General features: G+C 42.2%; 1 protein-coding gene and 1 long non-coding RNA gene across 3 annotated transcripts in view; both read left to right on the top strand.

The window, feature by feature from the left end:
- Positions 1-7,343, top strand: part of TRIP11 (thyroid hormone receptor interactor 11) — a 66,413-nt gene extending 59,070 nt beyond the window's left edge. For both annotated transcript variants that reach the window (XM_077908514.1, XM_077908513.1), the window contains exons 19-21: positions 89-205; positions 1,774-1,918; positions 6,866-7,343. In XM_077908514.1, the coding sequence (XP_077764640.1) occupies positions 89-205; positions 1,774-1,918; positions 6,866-7,086 (483 nt within the window). In that variant the 3' untranslated portion in view covers positions 7,087-7,343. The remainder of the gene's footprint in view (positions 1-88; positions 206-1,773; positions 1,919-6,865) is intronic.
- A 5,998-nt stretch (positions 7,344-13,341) lies between these two features.
- LOC144320000 (uncharacterized) lies at positions 13,342-20,645 on the top strand. The gene is made up of 4 exons (XR_013385603.1): positions 13,342-13,645; positions 18,763-18,960; positions 19,415-19,470; positions 20,512-20,645. It is a non-coding gene; the product is annotated as an uncharacterized LOC144320000 (long non-coding RNA).
- Positions 20,646-22,133: the final 1,488 nt, after the last annotated feature.

Raw genomic sequence — 22,133 nt, 5'->3', positions numbered from 1 at the left:
GCAGTTTGCTACTATCTGAAATCATGTTAAAATTGTTCTTATTTTTTCTTGTATTGATAATATTTTCCACTTTAAAATAATCTTTCAGTTGCTTCATGAAGATCAGGGTGGTGTTACCAGGTGGATGACTGGATGGCTTGGAGGAGGATCAAAAAGTGTCCCCAACACACCTCTGAGACCAAATCAACAATCTGTGCTTAATAGCGTAAGAGCCAATTTTATTCTTGCTCTGAATATGAGTGGTGAAATGACTGTGCATCACTTTTATTTGCAAAAATCAGATTTCTTTTTTAGGTTATTTTATTATACAGCCCTTTTATTTTGAAGTGGAAACTGAGATCCAGAGAGATGATTAGCTTAAGGATAATAAACCAGTTTAAATAATTTTATTGCGGGATGCCTGGGTGGCTCAGTGGTTGAGTGTCTAGACGCCGTTGGCTCAGGGCATGATCCCACGTCTGGGGATCGTCTGGGGATCGAGTCCCACATTGGGCTCCCTGCAGGGAGCCTGCTTCTCCCTCTGCCTATGTCTCTGCCTCTCTCTCTCTGGTTCTCTCATGAATAAGTAAATAAAATCTTTAAAATAAATAATTTTATTGCATATATGTTTTACTTTAGCTTCTTATTTATACAGTACTTTTGGTTTTCGAAGTATTAAGTATTTTTATATTTGATCATGCTGCTATAGGCACAGAGACATTTGTCTTACTACTAAATTATGAGATTCTTAAAGACAGAGGCTTTATTTTATTCTTGTTTGTATCAGCCTGTCATTGAGCACTTATTTACTGAGCACCTGCTGTGTATCAGACTATTCTCAGCATTGGGGATGCAGCAGCAAACCAGAAGACAAAGTGCCTACCCTCAATGAACTTGTATCTTGGCAAGAGGAGGCAGTTAATAAACGTGAAAACGCAGTGCGTGGTAGTCTGAATGAGCATTCACAAATTGAGTAGCTTGGGCTGTCTGGCTGGCTCAGTCGGCAGACCCTATGACTCTTGATCTTGTGAGTTCAAGCCCCATACTGGGTGTAGAGATGACATAAATAAATAAAAACTGAAAAACTAAAAATAAATAAATTGTGTAGCTGTGAATTAAAATGTGGAGTTTATTTCTTTATTTTACTTTGTTTTTTAATAAGACATTGAGGATAGAAGGCATACTCAGAGCTGATTGAAGATAAAAAATACCCTATTTAAATTGAGTGGCATGAAATTTATTTTAAAGAAAAGGTTTAGGGGTGCCTGGTGGGCTTAGTCAGTGGAGCAGGTGACTCTTGATCTTGAGGTTATGGGTTCATGCCCCATGCTGGGTGTAGAGATTACATAAAAATAAAGGAGAGGTCTACACTGCATTATTTATCTGATATTACGGTGAGCTTTTGCTCTATTCACTGATTGATTAAATATGACTAATACTTGTTTTCTATCAATATCGTGTTTCATGTCCATGTAGACTGTTACTAGAGTGATTTAAGATGATGCCTTAAGTGCCATCGATGGCAAACCTGAGTGTCATTGGGTAGCTAATTATGACTAAGGTTTGTAACAGATGTTGTCATCAAACATTACTGATTGAATTGCTAAAGATTTTAATTGATAAACATAAGCACTAGTGGTTTTAATGGTTCATATAAAGCTTAATTATATAAAGAGGTGATTCAGAAGACATGATTAGTTTTTGACATTTAATTAGGGTAGCAGATACATTTTCTTAGTTGTAGTGAATGTAATTTAATATCTGCCTAATATAACCCAAATATTATTTCTTTAGTCTTTTTCAGAACTTTTTGTTAAATTTCTAGAAACAGAATCTCATCCATCTGTTCCACCACCAAAGCTTTCTGTTCATGATATGAAACCTCTGGATTCACCAGGAAGGAGAAAAGTAGTCATACATGTATCAGAAAGTTTTAAAGGTAAAACCAGATATTTATTTTTTTCTACAATTAAAAAAATTGAATATTTAATTTATGACTGTGCTTTGCAGTGATACTAAGTTTTTAGTGTTTTTGAAAATGTGCAGCGACCTCTTCCAGAATTCCAGTAAGGCATTAGATTTTGGCTTCATATATTCATGTAGCAATCTGGTATTTAATTAGCTTAGATTAACCTAAACAATATGAAATATTTTTCCTTTGTATAGTGGAATAGTTCCTCTCTCTGCATAAGCCAGTTTGAATTAGTCTTGGAAGTGTGGTGAATCAGTAAACCTTTGCTTAGTCACCTGTTTTTCTTTCCTACTAATGGTGCTTATTGCTAAATTAGGGTTAAAAGTCTAGTTTATAGGAGTACCTGGGTGGCTCAGTGTGGTTAAGCATCTGCCTTTGGCTCAGGTCATGATCCCAGGGTCCTGGGATGGAGCGGATCTCCCTGCCACTCCCCCTCCTTGTGCTCACTCCCTTTCTCTCTCAAATAATAAATAAAATCTTTTTTTTTTTTTATAAAAAAGTATAGTTTATATTCAGATTGTTTCAGTTCCTCTGTTATAAATATTGCTGTGATGAACATCCTTATAAATTTTTGTACACCTCCTTAATGTTTCCCTTAAGATAAATTTTTGAAAGTACAATACCTACATATAGACATTTCTTGAGAATTAAAATATAATGGCAAATTACCCTTCAAAAAAAACCCAAAGTGTAGTTTAGAGAAAGAGTTTTCTCCCTGTGCACATCTGAGTGTTACACTCAGTAACCAAACCTTGGTTATGTCAATAATATTTATAAAAGCAGTTTAGTAAACTGGTTTAGACATCTAAGAATGTTTTGAAGCATTCTTACATGTTAGAAGATGTGCCTGGAAGTAACTTGTTTGATGGTTCTGCCATCTGTATGCATAGTTTTCTATATACTGGGTTGGAAGGGCCAGTTTATTTATATTCATGTCTCCTATATTGGCATGCAGTAAATTTTCTTGAAACTGAAATATAATTCATTAGACTATAAACAGATTCTTTATTAGAAAGTCTCCCTTTAAAGCCATCTACGAAGAGCCCACAGCAAATATCATTCTCAATGGGGAAACACTGGGAGCCTTTCCTCTAAGATCAGGAATAAGACAGGGACGTCCACTCTCACCACTGCTATTCAACATAGTATTAGAAGTTCTCGCCTCAGCAATCAGGCAACAAAAAGAAATAAAAGGCATTGAAATTGGCAAAGAAGAAGTCAAACGCTCCCTCTTCACAGATGACATGATACTGTACATAAAAAACCCAAAAGACTCCACCCCAAGATTGCTAGAACTCATACAGCAATTCAGCAGTGTGGCAGGATACAAAATCAATGCCCAGAAATTAGTGGCATTTCTATACACTAACAACGAGACTGAAGAATGAGAAATTAAGGAGTCAATCCCATTTACAATTGCACCCAAAAGCATAAGATACCTAGGAATAAACCTAACCAAAGAGGTAAAGAATCTATACCCTAAAAATTACAGAACACTTCTGAAAGAAATTGAGGAAGACACAAAGAGATGGAAAAATATTCCATGTTCATGGATTGGAAGAATTAATAATAGAAAATGTCAATGTTACCCAGGGCAATTTACACATTTAATGCAATCCCTATCAAAATACCATGGACTTTCTTCAGAGAGTTGGAACAAATCATCTTAAGATTTATGTGGAATCAGAAAAGACCCCAAATAGCCAGGGGAATGTTTTTTTTTTTTTTTTTTTTTTTTTTTTAGCCAGGGGAATATTGAAGAAAACCAGAGCTGGGGGCATCACAATGCCAGATTTCAGGTTGTACTACAAAGCTGTGGTCATCAAGACAGTGTGGTACTGGCACACAAACAGACACATAGATCAATGGAACAGAATAGAGAATCCAGAAGTGGACCCTCAACTTTATGGCCAACTAATATTCGACAAAGCAGGAAAGACTATCCACTGGAAAAAAGACAGTCTTTTCAATAAATGGTGCTGGGAAAATTCGACAGCCACGTGCAGAAGAATGAAATTAGACCACTCTCTTACACCATACACAAAGATAAATTCAAAATGGATGAAAGATCTAAATGTGTGTGAGACGACAAGATTCCATCAAAACCCTAGAGGAGAACACAGGCAACACCCTTTTTTGAACTTGGCCACAGCAACTTCTTGCAAGATACATCCATGAAGGCAAAAGAAACAAAAGCAAAAATGAATTATTGGGACTTCATCAAGATAGAAAGCTTCTGAGCATCATTTTTTTGTTTTGTTTTGTTTTGTTTTAAGGCAAAGAAAAAAAAAAAAAAGATAGAAAGCTTCTGCACAGCAAAAGAAACAGTCAACAAAAGTAAAAGACAACCTACAGAACGGGAGAAGATATCTGCAAGTGACCTATCAGATAAAGGACTAGTTTCCAAGCTCGATAATGAACTTATTAAACTCAACACCAAAGAAACAAACAATCCAATCATGAAATCGGCAAGAGACATGAACAGAAATCTCACAGAGGAAGACATAGACATGGCCAACAGGCACATGAGAAAATGCTCCACATCACTGGCTATCAGGGAAATTCAAATCAAAACCACAATGAGATACCACCTCACACCAGTGAGAATGGTGAACATTGACAAGAAACAATAAATGTTGGAGAGGATGTGGAGAAAGGGGAACCCTCTTGCACTGTTGGTGGGAATGTGACCTGGTGCAGCCACTCTGGAAAACTGTGTGGAGGTTCCTCAAAGAGTTAAAAAGAGACCTGCCTTACGACCCAGCAATTGCACTGCTGGGGATTTACCCCAAAGATACAGATGCAGTGAAACGCCGGGACACCTGCACCCCGATGTTTCTAGCAGCAATGTCCACAATAGCCAAACTGTGGAAGGAGCCTCGGTGTCCACTGAAAGATGAATGGATCAAGAAGATGTGGTCTATGTATACAATGGAATATTACTCAGCCATTAGAAAAGACAAATACCCACCATTTGCTTCCACATGGATGGAACTGGGGGTATCATGCTGAGTGAAATAAGTCAATCAGAGAAGGACATACATTATATCGTCTCATTCATTTGGGGAATATAAAAATTAGTGAAAGGGAATAAAGGGAAAGGAGAGAAAATGAGTGAAAATATCAGTGAGGGTGACAAAACATGAGAGACACCTAACTCTGGGAAATGAACAAGGGGTAGTGGAAAGGGAGGTGGGCGGGGGCGGATGGTTGGGGTAACCGGGTGATGGGCACTGGGAGAGGCACTTGGCAGAATGAGCACTGGGAGTTATGCTAAAGGTTGGCAAATTGAACTCCAATAAAAAAAATTTTTTTTAAAGGAAAGTCTCTCTTTTATCTGAAATCTTTTTATTTTAATACAAACTAAAATGTTTGCTAGGACTGTATGTTATTATATGCTCTCAGCTTTATTTCATGTCAGATACTTAAATTTGGATAAAATATTATTTTATATTCTGAAATTCAAAAAATTCTCTTAAAAGTCATTTAGCTGAGTTTTCTATTCTTAACTTTTATTGAAAGAAATGGTAAAAGATTTGGTCACTAAACTTAGTTAAATGTCTTCACTTTTATGTATAGCAAAAACACTTCTTGTCTTGCTACATTAGGTTGTAGCATCTTTAAGTGGCTTCCAAAATTCACTGTGGCAACTTCTCCTGCTCCCTGTCCTCCCTTCCCCCTCCATACCTTCCCCTTTTTCCCTCTCCCTCTTCCTTTTCTTGCCCTTTTCACTTATCAAGACATGTGCCCAGTTTAGATTGATCAGAGATGAAAGCCAGTGATGTTCTGAGCTGGTACAGGGTTTTCAGTAAAAAAAAAAAAAAAAAAAAACCAAGAAACAAGCTTAGTCTTTAATCCTGGATTTGGAAGTGTGACAAGGATCAATGCTTACTAAAGAGCACCAGAAGCTTTTCCAGAATTTGGAAAATTGTCATTCACAGGGAAGTAAGGCTTAGGGACCCAGGGTGTTCCACCATAAGTTGATTTGATGAATTTGTGACAATGTTTTCTTTGTTTTAAAGGCTTCTTTTTATTGGAGTTTCCCTTTGCTGAATGATGCTTGTCTCTTAACAGTGAAGTAGTTAGTCTTGAGTAATAAAGCTGAATTCCATCCACCAGGACATTAGGGCATAAACACATCCCCATTTGAACAAAAACTGGTTTTAGTGTACTTTATAGAGAAATAATCTAATGAAGAATTGTTTCAAGCCTTTGAATGCCTAAAAAAGGAGGGACACCTGGGCAGCTCAGGCCTTTGGCTCAGGGTGTCCTGAGATCAAGTCCCGCATTGGGCTCCTGGTATGGAGCCTGCCTCTCCCTCTGCCTGTGTCTCTGCCTCTCTCTCTGTGTGTCTCTCATGAATAAATAAATAAAATATTTAAAAAATAAATACAAAAAGGATTGGGTACTGTAATGCATATATTGTTTTTCTTTGGGTAAATTAATATTAAATCTGGTTGCTATCACTGTGGTATTGGTACCAGTTTTTTTTCATGGCCTTCATAATTATTGAGGAACAGGAGTTCTTAAGTCCTTCCATCTTTCAGGTGAATAGCTAGAAAATTTGCATTGTGACATAGAAAACACCTTCTGAAAAGCTGTTATTACAGTAAATGTAGTTCATCAGTTATATAACTGGTATTCAAGTATCAAACAACAATATTAATGTGTTTAATAAAGTATTAGGCGTGCATACCGATATTCCTCCCTCCCCTGTTCTTTCTCCATTCCTCTCATTTCCTAGCTTGTCTTTTTTTTACCCTTTATATGTCATAGACCCTGCTTAGCGGATCCAGAACCCAGCAGCATTGGAATTAAATTTACTCAGGATCCAAGTCTAGGAACCTAAAACACATATATAGTGTTAAGTAAATAATATATAGGAGACTGAAAAACTTGTATCTTATCATTTAGAAACCACAGAGTCCAGATGTGGAAGGAGAACAGATGTGAATCCATTCTTGGCTCCCCGCTCTGCAGCTGTGCCTCTCATTAACCCAGCTGGACTTGGACCTGGTGGGCCTGGGCATCTTCTTTTGAAGCCCATCTCAGACGTGTTGCCCACATTTACACCTTTGCCGGTGTCACCTGACAACAGTGCTGGAGTTGTGTTGAAAGACCTTTTAAAGCAATAGATGATTCTCAAGCCAGAGACAACATATGTAGCACTTTAAAGAAACCATGAACACTATGTGTATGTACTTTATCACAAAGTGGCCTTTCAGAAAAAGTCATGTATTTGTTTGCAGTTGTACATTCTCTGAACTTAATAAAATATTCTTTTTGCTTTTAGAAATTGCAGGTGTCACAGGACGAAGTGTTTGCTATATTGTATGCTTTTTTTTCCCTTATTTGACCTAATTTAGGCTAGAATCATTTGATCTTTTAATTTTTTTTTTTTAATTTTTTTTTTTTGATCTTTTAATTTACAAAAAATGAGAAATATATTAGGAAAGATTATATTCAAGTCTTAATTGAGTAAAAAGATTGTATTAAGTCAAGGGATTTACAAAAAGAAGAACAAAATAATAGTGGCTTATCTGTATAGTGCAAACAATTGATCTGAAGCATGTATTGATCATCTTTTTTTTTTTTTTAAGTCTTCTTGAGAGAACTTTGTGTAGATAGGCCAGCAACAGGGTTGTCCCTGGGAGAACATAGGTGTCCTGAGGTGGAATGTGTGTGTATTTTTGGTTCTATGCAATTTTATCACACGTGTGGATTGCCGTGATCACCACAACAGTACAGATACTGAGCAATTTCTCAAGTCGCTGTCGTGCGGTCCTGCTGGATTTTGTAGTCGTGACCTCCTTCCCTACCTGCACCCGCCTAACCTCTGGCAACCGCCAAGTGTGCGCTGTCTCTGTAATTTTGTCATTTCAAGAGTGCTGTGTAAGTGGACTCATGCAGTACGTAACCTTTGAGGTTGGCTTTTTCTCACCCAGCATAATTCTTGAGACCCATCCAAGTTGTTATGTGTATTGGTAATTCGTTCCTTTTTAATGTCGAGTACATAACAGTGGAGATACGATTTAGTTTTAAGAGCTAGGGTATCTTTTTACAGGTATCTCAAAACTGTTAACACACACGCACACACCCTTATGTAAGCATTATGTCGTACAGCTGCACTTACGTACCTACAATCAGCAATATCACTAAACAGGTACGATACCTCCTGCCTCTAGTCCGAGGTGTGATAGAAGAGGCACAGCCCCCCCCCCCCCATCCTCCTGGTTACTGAGGGTAGTGTCAATAACACCAGCATCAGGTGTTTGAAACTGAGGAGGAAGGGCATAGTTCTTTAATTTTTTATAAAATTGTCATAAAAAATCTTGACCTGGAACTTAATTATATCAAGATGTCATGTTTGTATTAGTTGTGTTGGAGTTGTACATTTACAGACATTTCTTGCAAATTTTGTAAATTTCAGTATGCCTTTAAAATAGAAACATCTGTATAACAAGGAAAGGTGAAAATAATACTAATCCAAATATGTAAATAGGCCTAGCCCTGGCCAGGGCTCAGTTTGATTGTTTGTAAATTTTGCTATGATTAACTGCCTACTGTATTTAGATCAGAAGATCAGAAGTCTTCATGTGCGGATGGGTAAAGCTTGTTTTTCTGAAATGCTTAATAGCTGAGATGTTGCTGCCTCAGAACATCACCTGTGTCCCGAGCTAATGTATTTATATCGCTCTTCTTTGTTAAGTACACTTTAAAGGAAGTTGTACTGGTTCTATATTAGAACTGTCAAACTGCCTCATGTCCATTTTGCCCATTATTATTTCTCTATGAAATTATTACCCTTTAGGTTCTATACGATCCTTCCAGAGATGCTTTCACTGGCCATCTGAAATTATTTGCTGCTTGCCATTAAAGTTTCATGTCAGTGTGGAGCATCTGAAATAAAAGTTTCTAAGTTAAAAAAAAAAAAAAAAAGATACATGATTCTTCATTTTGAAGAAAGAACATACAAAAAAAGTTTTGTCTTACTTTGAAAAGAAGATGCATGGTACATGTTTAGGTAGCATATCATCATATTTTAAAGGCCTTTTATGACCTTTTGAGTATTCTCACCCTCACCCCCATAGTTTCATGTAAGTTTGAAAGCTGTTACGGGTGGATTGCATATCTAAACATGACAGCATGACCTTCCATGGCTGCTGTTTAAGTATGTGATCTTGTCTTCAAGCTGTAGTATCCAGTGTTTCATTGTATCATGGTTGAAACTATAGCTCAGTGGTATGCATACTAAGTGTTTGTTGATCTAAACCAGACGTAACTCATCTACTTTCTGAAACCAAGTTGTGTCAGAGATGAGCCATCTGCTCAAGGAATCTTGGTAACCATACAATGATGAAGCATATAATTGTGATGTTAGCAATAGGACATGGCGAACAGTATTTTTACTACAATATTTTAGCTACAGTCCTTTTACTGTTTACTTCTCTCTAAACTTACTAGAATCTGTGGTTGATTTTTGCTTCAGCTGCCAGTTTTTCATAACATTCCTAATGTTTTCAACTGCTATAATATAGTAGAAAAGCCATCCAGCCATTGAGTTTGAGTTTAATATAATCTTGTATCATGGTTGGTTGAGTTTTAGTTCCTGCCATTATTGATTTTTAAAAGAAAGTAGAAAACCAAAATAACAAAAACATGGGGGAAAAGGAATGACTTTCCTAAAGCCAGCCAATTAAAATATTAACCATCCTCTGCAAATAAAGCCTCCTGTTTATTTTAACCTTTTAATGGTTAATTGAAAAGGGGAAAAAGACTCAAAATACTTATCCAGCCAGTAGATGGAAAACAATTCCGTCTTCAGGGATAGGGGAGTGATGAGAATTAGCAGGGAAGTGCCATTATGCGTCAGACTTAAAGAATTTAATCTGTTTTTTCAAGCCAATGAAGTTTTTCATTTAAAACATCTTCCATCCACAAAAATTTCCTTTAACTTTGTAAATATCCAGTAAGTATAACTGATACTTATTTTATATATTCCTATGGAAAAGGTAATGGTATTGTAATGTTCTGACATTTGTGATTGCTAGTCTTTACTTTTTAACTTATTAAGGTTTCTCTAATTAAACTTGATAAGTTGTCTTGGTTTTTAGGGAAATATCTAAATGTGGGAAGTTTACAACCCAGCCTTACTATTGGGTTATGTTTTATAGAGCTTAAGTCAATGCATTTCTGAATTCCTCAGGACCACTGCAAGGCAAAAAAAACAAACAAAAAAAAAACAAAAAAAAAAATCCTCCAAATAAAAATGATATATGTAAGTTGGCAATGTCTTTAACCACAATAAAAAATTTTTTTTTTAGCAAACAGCTGCTGACTTTTTCTTTAGAGGGGGAAGAAATGACTTACACATGTTGTTTATAGCAGCAGTTGATGAACTACGGAAGCTAATGTCTTCAAGTGTTCACCGGATGTTGCTGTTAGGATACTATGTGATGTGAGCCGTGGAAATGTTAAATATGAACAATTTAATAGATGCTGAAGATTTAGTATAAAAAGAGGATCTGGGAGGTATTATTTAGCCAGCCTTTTAATTTTCATCCAGAGGTAATAGGCATCATTGGGCTCTTGGTTTTTCAGCAAGATAATTGGTTTATGTCTTCCCTTTTTTCTGAGATGTGAAACTTGAATATTTTTAACCGTTCATGTGATGGTAATATTGGAAGGAGCATGGTTTTTAAAGTTGAGAGATGGAGTACTGATTCTGGTCAACCTTTTCTCTGGGACCTTTAACAAAATTGCCTTGACTGTGGGACTGATTTCTCTCATCGTCCAATACCCACATAGTAAATGATCAAATGACATATATTCATTGCAATATTAAATGAATACATGTACAACTTATGGAAATGCTTTATAAAGCCTGTGGTTCTACACAGAATTTAGAAGTTGTGATTATTACTGCCAAAAAGGTGGGTAAGTGTCAGGAGTGGGGGTGTTACTGAAGCTGAGAGTTGTTCCGAGAAGGCAGGAAGAGATCAGAAGTGTGAAGTGCTTGGCGCCCTGGCAAGGTAAGTTAGAAGAAGAGTCCGTTGGATTTAGGGCCCAGGAGGTTGTTGGTGCTGAGTTTGAGCCTTGTTCATAGAATGGCAGAAGCCAAAGCCGTGTTGTCCAGTGGTCAGTCAGTGCTGAGCAATGAAGTTGTTTGTAGGCCGCTCTTCTGAGGCTCTTCTGAGAAGTCAGACCTCGAGAGACAAAGGATATGAGGAGGAGGGAGGAGGAGGGAAGGCCTACCGGGTTGGGAGCGGTAGCATGTGCGAGTGGCCCTGGAAGGGCCCAGCACAGACCAGACCACGGGGCGGGGGGCCAGGGCTGGGGGCTGTGGGGAGGGTCCTCGAGGAGGGGGAATTGGCAAGGAAGGCCGCCCTCATGGAGACCAGAGGGAGAGAAGACAGGGCAGGCCGAGCAGGTGGGGCTGAAAATGAGGGAGTGGGGAGGCTCTGAGACCAGAGAGATTGGGGGGGAGGGGAGACTGAGAAGCAGCAGGAGGTGCCTGGGGTGGGGGTGGGCAGTGGGAGCGGGAAGGCCTGAGCAGGACTAGTGCTTAGAGAAGGAAGCAAGCTGGCAGGTTGTGTCAGATAAAGAGAGAGCAGCTCTTGCCCTCACCCAGCTCTCAGGGGATCTAGAATGTTGGGAACCTGAACCTTGTTTCCTGTCCTTGGGACTTAGGTCATGTGAACACAGGGCACATCTGAGAGGTTTATAGTGTGGCTTTGCCATAATTAATGCATCCAGTGAATCAATCATCCACGATAATTAAAACAGTATTTGTTTTGGAGATAAAGAAAAATTCAAGAATGAAAATAAAAACTGAAGGCAAATATTTGAACCCCTAGTTGGGTTTCTGCCTCGGTTATTCTTGGGCATCGGCCTTTCAGGCCTCCCGGTGTTAAAAAGTGGGTACTGGGCTGTGTCACGGTACCAGCACTGACCATTTGCATCAGGGGCCGTGTTCACAGGGCACCCTCCTCGGCTCCAGGGCTCCTCCACCCCTGGGAATTAAGTCCAGGTTGAAAATACTGTGTGTTGTGCCCAAGATTGTGTAACCAAGAAACCACCAAGGAGCCAACACCGATGCAAGCACACGAGGGTACAAGCTCGAGCAGGGACTTGGACCCTGAGGTTAAGAGGCGTAGCAGTTTTAGCAGGGGCCAGTGGCCAATGAGATTGTAACACACACAGAAAGTTGCACAGTCGTGTCGGTCCACACGCAGGTGGCCAATTGAATTATAATTTATAGTGACCGTTTGAACTAGCCTATCACTCTGGTCAGAATTGGTGTGCAGTTTTGGTGGGCAAAAGGCGGGGTTTACATTCTTTGGTGGTTAGGGGTTCCGCCTTCCTATATGAGCAGGTTTCCGGTAAGGGTGTGCTCAGGGGCTTGACTAGGGTGGGGGAGCGCCTTAAGCAATAAGCAGGTCATGTGGGGGTCATAGGGGAGGTGGCGGGTGTAGCACAGAATGGAGTTAGTCCTGTTCTGCCTGTCCAGGGGTAGGGGATTTTTGTTAAATTCCTTGGGTCCCACACTGTGGACTTGATGTAACAGTTGGTAAAGTTGTTTCCTAGATATGGTTGGCCTGTAACACGTGGGCAACATCACTGTCTTCTGGAATATGTGGCACTTAAAGGCGCCTGCTGCCCCCATCCGTGGAGCATTCGACTCGATATCGGGGCTGTGAGTTTGAGCCCCACGTGGAGTGTAGACATGACTTTCAAAATAAAACCTTCAAAAATAGATCTAAAATACAATCAATGGCAATGGGATGTTGTAGGGCACAGTATTGGGAAACACCTCTGGCAGAAACCGACCTCAAGCCCTTCTTCTGACCCTTGGGCAAAGGCAAACACTTCCCCAGGATGAGGTCTGTCCCAAGGAGGGAAGGGAAACGTGACTTCCTTTACAGAAAAGACTTGGAAAAACAGGTGGTAAATACTTGCTTCAGGGCCCTGAGCAGCTTCTCCCATCGAGGTGTATTTAAAGAATCAGGGGACATCTGGGAGTCAACACGTTAATCCCTTTCTAAAGGGGATTTTTCAGGCTCTCTCCCTGAATAAAGGGCTGACGGTGATGGGAGTTACGTTCTGGACTAAGGGGGTGATTTTTTTTGTTCTGAAAACTTACATGGAATGTGTCTTTCGAAAAATTTTTGGCATCCTTGCACAGCCATCTCCCTAAAGCCTCATGCGCAGCACGTGCGGCCCTGCTGCGGGAGGACGCGGCCGCCATGGGCCTGGGCCCTCGCCACCCCTGCCAGCTGTGGCCTGTACGGAAAACCGCCGATGCTGGGAAATGCCGATTCTCCACCGAGCGACCACTTGCCAAATTAAGACTTTTGTTTTTTATAAGCCTTTTCACTCCCCACCCCTGCCCCACTTCGGACATTAGGTTTCCTTGGTGAAAAATAATTTTCTGCTGTCCTTTAATTTGTGTGTGTGTGTATCAAATATTTCAGACATTTAAGAATAGACAGGATATCTAGAGACATCTGGCTAAAGCAGTGGGATGAGGTCAGCCAATTCCTCCCTGCAAAAAAAAAAAAAAAAAAAAAAAAAAAAAAAGAAAGAAAAAGAAACTAAAATGGTCAAAACCAACCATTCTGGGGCCCTGGTAACTGACCAGAGGAAGGCGAGCAACTGAAAATTGTTGATTTTGAAGATTGTCTAGAACCTCAGGTAAGAGCCATTGGGGCCGTAGCCTTCCTGCCTGGGGGTCTCCAAACCTCCCAGGTGTCCTAGCTCCAAGCCCACCGCGAAAACCAGCAGAAGCCAAGCCTGCAAACCCGCAGCTCTGCCATGGGGGCGGGGTGTGTGTGTGTGTGTGTGTGTGTGTGTGTGTGCGTGTGTGTGTGTGTGTGTAGGCCACGCACACAGTGTGACTTCGGCAGTTAAAACGCGGAACAAACTCTGCTCTGCTGGTCCTGAGGTCACAATCTCCGCCAGGGTGAGGCGCCCAGCGGTGGAAGTCCAGCGGGGAGACTGGAACCCAGAAAGCTGAGGGGCACCGGCCTCAGAGCGCTCTCATCCGGGCCAGTCCCGGGGCCCTCGGCCGCCCACGGAAGCCGCTCGGGAGCAGCCTCCTAGAGGCCAGAGCACAGGATAAAAATACGAATATCAAAACAGCTGAGACTCCAGCAGCTGCGCTCTCCCAGGGGAGAGACAAATTTCCTTGGAGTAAAGCGAATCAGGCTTAAAAAAATCAGAAAAATACATCGGAACGCCATGGTTGCTATGATATAATCCAAATTGTCCAGATTTCAATAAAAAATTATGAGCAATGCAAAGAAGAAAGTATAACCCAGACTCAGGAAAAAAGCCGTCAGAAGAAACTGTGTGGGCCCAGATGTGGGATCTGGGTCCACAGAAACTTCCAAGCAGGGATGGCCAGGACAGAATTTCAAGTGTCTTCAAGGACACAGAATAAACACATGCATACTTGTCAGCCAGCTTCACCACCGCTTAGTGTTGTGTCCTATTTTCTAAGGAATTAAGCTTTTCTTTTTTTTCTTTTTAAAATTTTATTTATTCATGAGAGACAAAGAGACAGAGGCAGAGACACAGGCAGAGGGAGAAGCAGGCTCCATGCAGGGAGCCTGATGTGGGACTTGATCCCAGGACCCCAGGGTCATGCCCTGAGCTGAAGGCAGACGCTCTACCGCTGAGCCACCCGGGAACCCCAGGAATTAAGCTTTTTATTAGAGAATGTTTTGAACTTGGACATGAAAGCAGAGAAGGCGGCATAAGGAGCCCACGTACTCATGGCAGCGTCCACTGTTGCCAGCTCCGGGCTGTCAAGTGTCGCTTCCTCTCGCACCACCTTCAATCCCCGTTCCTTATTTTGAGAGCCTTTTCACACAGCACAGCACGCCCTCAAACCGTAATAAGTCAAGAGTCAATATTGTTGCTTTTGGGGGGACAACAGAGATCAAATAACTTCTGCTGTCTCCCTTTGCTGAGTCCTCCAGGCCTGTCTGAAAAGTTGACACCCTGTCTGGATGCAGAGGGAGGCCTGCAAGGCCTGTCCCACGTTCGGCATTAAAAGTCCTCTCTTCGGTGCAGTATGATGACATACATGATAGTCGTGTTGATCTTTAATTTTATGTTGGCAGAATTAAAAGTTGACATAATACCGTTCCCTCTAATTTTTGAGGGTGTTGATTTTACTGGTCTGGTACATTGAGGAATTTGGGAACTGCCGATCTTACATGGCTCATAAAGAGGAAATGAGATAATGTGAACGTCATGCCATTATACAGTTATATTAAGTCTGCCCCTACCCTCAATCCACATTAACTGTCAGAAAAGAGAGAGACAAAAATGAAATAGAGATGACAAATTAGAAGAATGCCAATAACTATTCTCTTGCGTGTGACTATGGGGCCCATGGCAGAGGGTCTATTATGGCTGAGATCCCGTATTTTACATGTGGTTAGATGTTAAAAACAGGACCAGTTAAAATAATCCATAAGAAAAGACCAGGTGTTTTCACAATTCACTGGATTTCCTGAGAATTCCAAGCATGTGCAGAAAATTCGAATATCTTTGAACAAGTTGGTTTAAGCACAGCTAGAGATCAGGGAAGAGCCCTGAAAATCTGGGTTTCGATTTCTGTTCTGCCTCTAATCCTATGATCTTAGGTAAATGAGCCTCTCCGGGCTTTCATTTTCCACATTTGTAAAATTAAGGGGTTACAGTAAATGATTTATAAGTTTCAGGGCTCGGCCCCGTCCTCCAGGCAACATCCTTCTTAACCATCCTCAAGCCTCGGGGGAACTTCTTTGTACCTCCCTTGGCCAATGCAAGCTGACTTGCACCATAGGGATGTGGCATGTGGGGAGATGTTCCGGACCTTTACTGGGGACCTACCATGCGTTGGCACCTTCTAGGGACTTTATGGACACTGTCTTCATCACAGCAGCATGTTGTTGTTTTCACCCCTATTCTATAGCTGAGAACCTATGGCTCAGCAAGGTTAGAGACTCACCTAGGGTCCCGAGCTTGTCGGGGTTCTCCAGAGAGGCAGAACCCATGTTTTTAAAGCTCACTAGATGCTTTGACATCAGCATGACGTGCAGGATGGCATTAAGATGTTTAAATACATAAAACTATTAAAATGTACGTGTTTTAAAAAATTTCACAAGATGAAAAAGCAAAAAGGGATCCCTGGGTGGCGCAGCAGTTTAGCGCCTGCCTTTGGCCCGGGGCGTGATCCTGGGGACCCGGGATCGAATCCCACGTCGGGCTCCCGGTGCATGGAGCCTGCTTCTCCCTCTGCCTGTGTCTCTGTCTCTCTCTCTCTCTCTCTCTCTGTGACTATCATAAATAAATAAAAATTAAAAAAAAAAAAGAAAAAGAAAAAGAAAAAGACCAACTGAGAAAACCTTGTAGCATGAAGGACAACAGAGCTAGAAATGGGCAAAGGAAGTAGAGACACAGCTGGGGCTCCTTGAGATATCTGTAGTGTCTCCCCATGTCCACTCTGCTTTCACAGGCAGAGGAACCAGGTTCTGAGCTAAGTCGGTTTGTGAACTCTCAGGACACAGGCTATGTCTCCCAGCATCCCTTGCAACGGGGTGCTGCCCTTGCCTTCTGTCCTGCTTCCTGAGGTGAGTGTGGTGGTGACATGCCACCTCGGACCTAGGAGGAGGTCAGCACTCTAGAGACTGCGAACAGTGAGGTGATGGAGCTTCAATCTCTGGTACCTCAGAGGGAGGCGGCTGCCAGAGTAGCCCTAGACCACCATCCCGCAGACTATCATGTCAGGATACGTGTCACTTTGTCATCAAACATGACTGCTGAGGTTTTCTCTTAGAAAAAAAATATATCAATGCAAAACACCACCAGCCACAACCCCAAACTAAAAACTACCACCAGGATGGAGTCATTTTGACTTCTCAGTTCATAGAGAGGGAACTAATCACCTGGACATGGTGGCTGATAAGTCAGAAGAGGAAATGGATGTTGGGATTGAACAGGAGCTGGGAGGACCTGGGGGTGGTGAGAGGCCTTTATTCAAGGATCATCAGCATCATGCTGACTATTGATGGGACCATATGTCCCATAACAGTTCTGGGACAAGTGACTCTTCCTAGGATGGTTGTAGACAGAGTCAGCAGGCTGGATCCAACTTTGGGGGACCCTTCTGTTAGTGGGAGGAGAAAGAAAGAGGGCTGGAGACAACACGGTCACAGTCCTAGTGGGAAAGCCAGGATGACTTAGATACAAGAGAGGAGAAAGGGAGTCATTAATGGTCAACTTCTTCAGAGGGACAAAGGAACAGTTGGGAATGGAGAAGTCACTGCACTTGGCCCACGAGAGCCCTGGGAAACTCAGGAAGTGTCATGTTGGGTGGCTGGTGGGGCGTGGCCAGATGTCAGCTGGCTAAGCTGGGGGGCGGGAGGAGCTGCAGAGGCATCAGGACCACACAGGTGTCCCCTCTTCAGGTAGTGAAGACCTGTGCAGTTGAGCCATCCTTATTGTGGATGTTGGCAGTGATTTTAGTTTTCTGATGGTTTGGGGCCAACTTGGGGTAATATAGGTGAAAGGTTTTATTAATGCTAAGAAAGGAGAAAGGAAGGTGATGATGGGAGGCCCCATACAGTTCTGGAGTGTTGGGGGTGATGACAAGGAAGGAACCAGCCATGTGACCAGCAAGTCAGAGAAAGCAGATCTTGGGAACTGGGAAGCATGAGGATCCTAGAGCCAAATAGGCTTGGTTTGGGCTGGAATTGGTTTGGGTTCATCATCTGCGTGGCCCTGATCTCTTTGGGTGTCGTCTTCATCTGCCGACTAGAGGGTTGCCCATTTTAGAGTCATTGTGGGCATCAAAGGGGAGGGTTTGTGTGGATTCTAGCACGATAGAGACATCCAATGACAACCTCTTCCCTGTTTTGCTTTTGCTTTCAGAAAGGCATTGTGATGTAATTGTTTTGGGGCAGTAAAAGCATTAAGCAATTTAATATTAAGAGTCAGAATATAGGGCAGCCCGGGTGGCTCAGCGGTTTAGCGCCACCTTCAGCCCAAGGCCTGATCCTGGGGTCCCGGGATCGAGTCCCACATCAGGCTTCCTGCATAGAGCCCGCTTCTCCCTCTGCCTGTGTCTCTGCCTCTCTCTTTCTCTCTCTCTCATGAATAAATAAATAAAATCTTAAAAAAAAGAGTCAGAATATATCATTGAGTGTATACCTTTGTGAATTTCCCAATTGGAATATTGTCTTTTTTTTTAAGATTTTTAAAAATTTATTCATGAGATACAGAGAGAGAGAGAAAGAGAGAGAGAGAGGCAGAGACACAGGCAGAGGGAGAAGCAGGCTCCATGCAGGGAGGCCGACATGGGACTCGATCCCAGGTCTCCAGGATCAGGCCCTGGGTGGAAGGCAGCGCTAAACCGCTGAGCCACCCAGGCTGCCCGGAATATTGTCTTTTTTTAAAAAATCAATACCCTATCTGTGTTCTAGCCCATGGCCCCTGAGGATCTTGAGCGTCAGTGGAGGCAGGAGGGTCCCAGTGAGCAGGGGAGACCCTCCTGTACGTCCTCACATGAACATTCTGTGAAGCTGTGTGGTGGCTGTGACCATGTGTGACCATGACGAGGGCAGGAGAGCAGCTGTTGGGACTTCAGTGTGGCTTCAGTGTTTTCTCAACAGGGAAAAGCATGTAGGGAGGCCATGGTCCCTAGAGGCCGCCAGGGTTCGGTGCTTAGCAAATCTCATTCCCCATCTTACAACAGAGCCTCTAAGTAGGGATGTGCTGTGATAACCCATGTGCTGACGGGCCTGGGCCGCCTGGCAAAGCCTCTCACCAGGTCTCTGCAGACAGGCTGTGTAGACAGAGCGGGAGAAGCTGCTGGCACCCAAGTCAGCAGCAGCCCCCACAGTGCTGGAGAAAGAGAAGCGGATCCGGGCCAATGTATGCAGCACGGCACTGGGGCGCAGTCATGGTGGATGTTTTACTGAGAGCTCTCATCAGGTCAAAGAAGTCATGGTCAGCAGGTGCGTAGTTGGCAAAACTGGGGGTGGGGGTGAGACTCGGCATAGTAGAACTCACGCTGTGAAGGATCTTGAGCAACGGACAAAGATTCAATGTGCACACACAGAACCCCTTGTTCTCTGTTTTAGTTTTTTTTTTTTTTTTTTTTTGAGATAAAAAAAAAGTCACAGAGAGAGAGGCAGAGACATAGGCAGAGAGAGAAGCAGGCTCCATGCAGGGAGCCGATGTGGGATTTGATCCCAGGACCCCAGGGTCACACCATGGGCCAAAGGCAGATGTTCAACCACTGAGCTACCCAGGTGCCCCCATCTGTTAGATATACAATCCCCCCCAAAGATATTTTGGAGGGGATTGTATAGGGTAAGGAGTTGGACACAGTGACTATCATGAGGATCACCAACTTTTATTCTATTCCCACATCAACCCTGAGAGATAAATATTATCTCTCTTTTGCAGATGGGGAAACCGAGATGCAAGTTAAGTGATTCACCAGAGGTCACCCTAGCAGGTAGGTGGTGAAACCAAGACAAAGACCAGGTCTTTCATTGCAACCCTAACTCCCCTCTTCCAACCTTGGAGTTTTATTTATTTATTTATTTATTTATTTATTTATTTATTTATTTATTGGAGTTTTATTTTATTCTATTTTATTTTTCAATTTTTATTTATTTATTTGTTTGTTTTTAATTTAAATTCAATTTGCCAACATATAACCCCCAGTGCTCATCCCATCAAGTGCCCCCCTCAGTGCCCATCACCGAGTCATCCCATCCCCCCACCCACCTCCCCTTCCACTACCCCTTGTTTGTTTCCCAGCGTTAGGAGTCTCTCATGTTCTGTCTCCCTTTCTGATATTTCCCACACATTTCTTCTCCCTTCCCTTCTATTCCCTTTCATTATTATTTATATTCCCCAAATGAATGAGAACATACAGTGTTTGTCCTTCTCCGACTGACTTACTTCACTCAGCATAATACCCTCCAGTTCCATCCACGTCGAAGCAAATGGTGGGTATTTGTCGTTTCTAATGGCTGAGGAATATTCCATTGTATACATAGACCACATCTTCTTTATCCATTCCTCTTTCGATGGACACCGAGGCTCCTTCCACAGTTTGGCTATCGTGGCCATTGCTGCTATAAACATCGGGGTGCAGGTGTCCCGGCGTTTCACTGCATCTGACTCTTTGGGGTAAATCCCCAGCAGTGCAATTGCTGGGTCGTAGGGCAGGGCTATTTTTAAGTCTTTGAGGAACCTCCATACTGTTTTCCAGAGTGGCTGTATCAGTTTGCATTCCTAATCTTGGAGTCTTAAAATGGAAACAATCTCTGGCCCATAATGGGTCCCTGGACAGTTTTGCTTTCAAGATCCCCAATTTGCTCAATTTGTAGAAAACAGGCATATTAATTTTCTCCCCCTTTTTTTCCCTCAAGACAGTTGATACTATAAGCGAGGTCCATGGGTTAAGTCATTTAAAACTCCTTACTTCCCAAATAGCACCACATAAATAGAATATATGTTTAATTTTATTATTATTATTATTTTTTAGACAGAATGAAAGAAGTGGTGGAAGGGCTGAGAGAGAGGAAAGCGAGAATCCCAAAGAGACTCCATGCCCAGCATGAAGCTTGATGTGGGGCTGGATCTCACAACCCTGAGATCATGACCTGCACCGACGTCAAGATTGTCGCCGAATGACTGAGCCACTCAGGTGCCCCCCTCCCCAATATATGTTTAAACTACAATAACCTCATATTTTGAACAGGTAATACATGCTCATGGTATGAGATTCAAATTTTACCAAAAGATGAACAGTGAAGAGCAAATTTTCCTTTCAGTTCTTTTTCCCAGCTGCCTCCCCCATTTCCTTCCTAGGACACAACACTAAGCTTCTCATGTATCCTGCAAGAGATGCCTTTTCTTTACATACAGAAGTAAGAACTTGTGTACATATTTTTTTTTCTCAAATGGTGTCATGCTCCACACAGTTCTACAACTTGCTTTTACACTTAATATACTATATTGAGTTATGTGAAATTACTGATATCCTACCATTTTTGACTCTGCTGGAAATCTTTCAATATCAAGCACACAAGGAAGTGGTTCTGTCCTTTAAAAAAAATAATGAAGTGTGACATATGTAAGCCTTCACAAATCCTGAGTGTCCACTCCGCTGTGTAACCAGTCCCCAGAGTAATAACTCAAATGTTATCAGCATCCAGAAGTGCCCACAGTCACGAGGGCGTTCAGAATTCTATATAAAAGCAGTCATCCAGTACGTTCTCTGATGTGCCCAGCTTTTTTTTGTTGGTTGCATAATAGTCCGGGTTTGGAAGTCCCGTGTGTTATTTAACCCTATTGGTCCCAGCTGATGGACGTTAAGGCTGTTTATAAGCTTTCACAATTGGGATCGGTGAACAACGCTATAAATAGAATGTATTTTTATTTATTTTTTAAAGATTTTATTCATGAGAAACAGAGAGGCAGACACAGGCAGAGGGAGAAGCAGGCTCCTTGCAGGACAGGTTCCCAGGATCCCAGGATCACCCGGTGAGGTGAAGGCAGACACTCCAGCGCAGAGCCACCCAGGTGCCCTCCCTAAAGTCCCACAGTCTCCCGGAGCCGAGATCCTAATTCCTACTGCGCACAGTGTCCGGAGGAGAAAGGGCCTCCTCATCAGGGCCTTTCCAGGGTGGGCCCTGCTGCGGGGAGGGAGGGGAGACGCAGGTGAAGAAGGAGGAGTTAGGACTAGTGCCAATTCCGCAATCCATTGTCTTTTCTGCAACAGTGTCTTTGCTGAGGAAAAAGGTTCAATGCTTAAAAGCAGAAAGAAAGGAAGAAAAAGAAACAGTTTGAAGCGGCCGATACACTGGATGTAAAACACTGAACATAATGCTTTTTTGGGTTCTTTGCCATCGTTCTGCTTTCCCCGACTGTCCTTTTTTGTCTTTTCCAATCACCATTTCCCTCGTTAAAATCACTTTCAGGCCAAGGAACACTTTTTTTTTAAAAGTCTTAAAATTCATTTCATTCTTTAAAAAGTCTCATTTGGATTCAGTTTGCCAACGTCGTAACTGACACCCAGCGCTCATCCCCTTTTTAAGATTCTAATGACAGTTTTTTTTCAAGCTTTCTTGAGACATTCCGGGACGCGGCGCCCGGGGAAGGGGCCTGG

This window comes from Canis aureus, chromosome 9 (assembly GCF_053574225.1).
Source record: "Canis aureus isolate CA01 chromosome 9, VMU_Caureus_v.1.0, whole genome shotgun sequence".
Lineage (NCBI taxonomy): Eukaryota > Metazoa > Chordata > Mammalia > Carnivora > Canidae > Canis > Canis aureus.
This window is presented reverse-complemented; position numbering and strand designations above follow the sequence as displayed.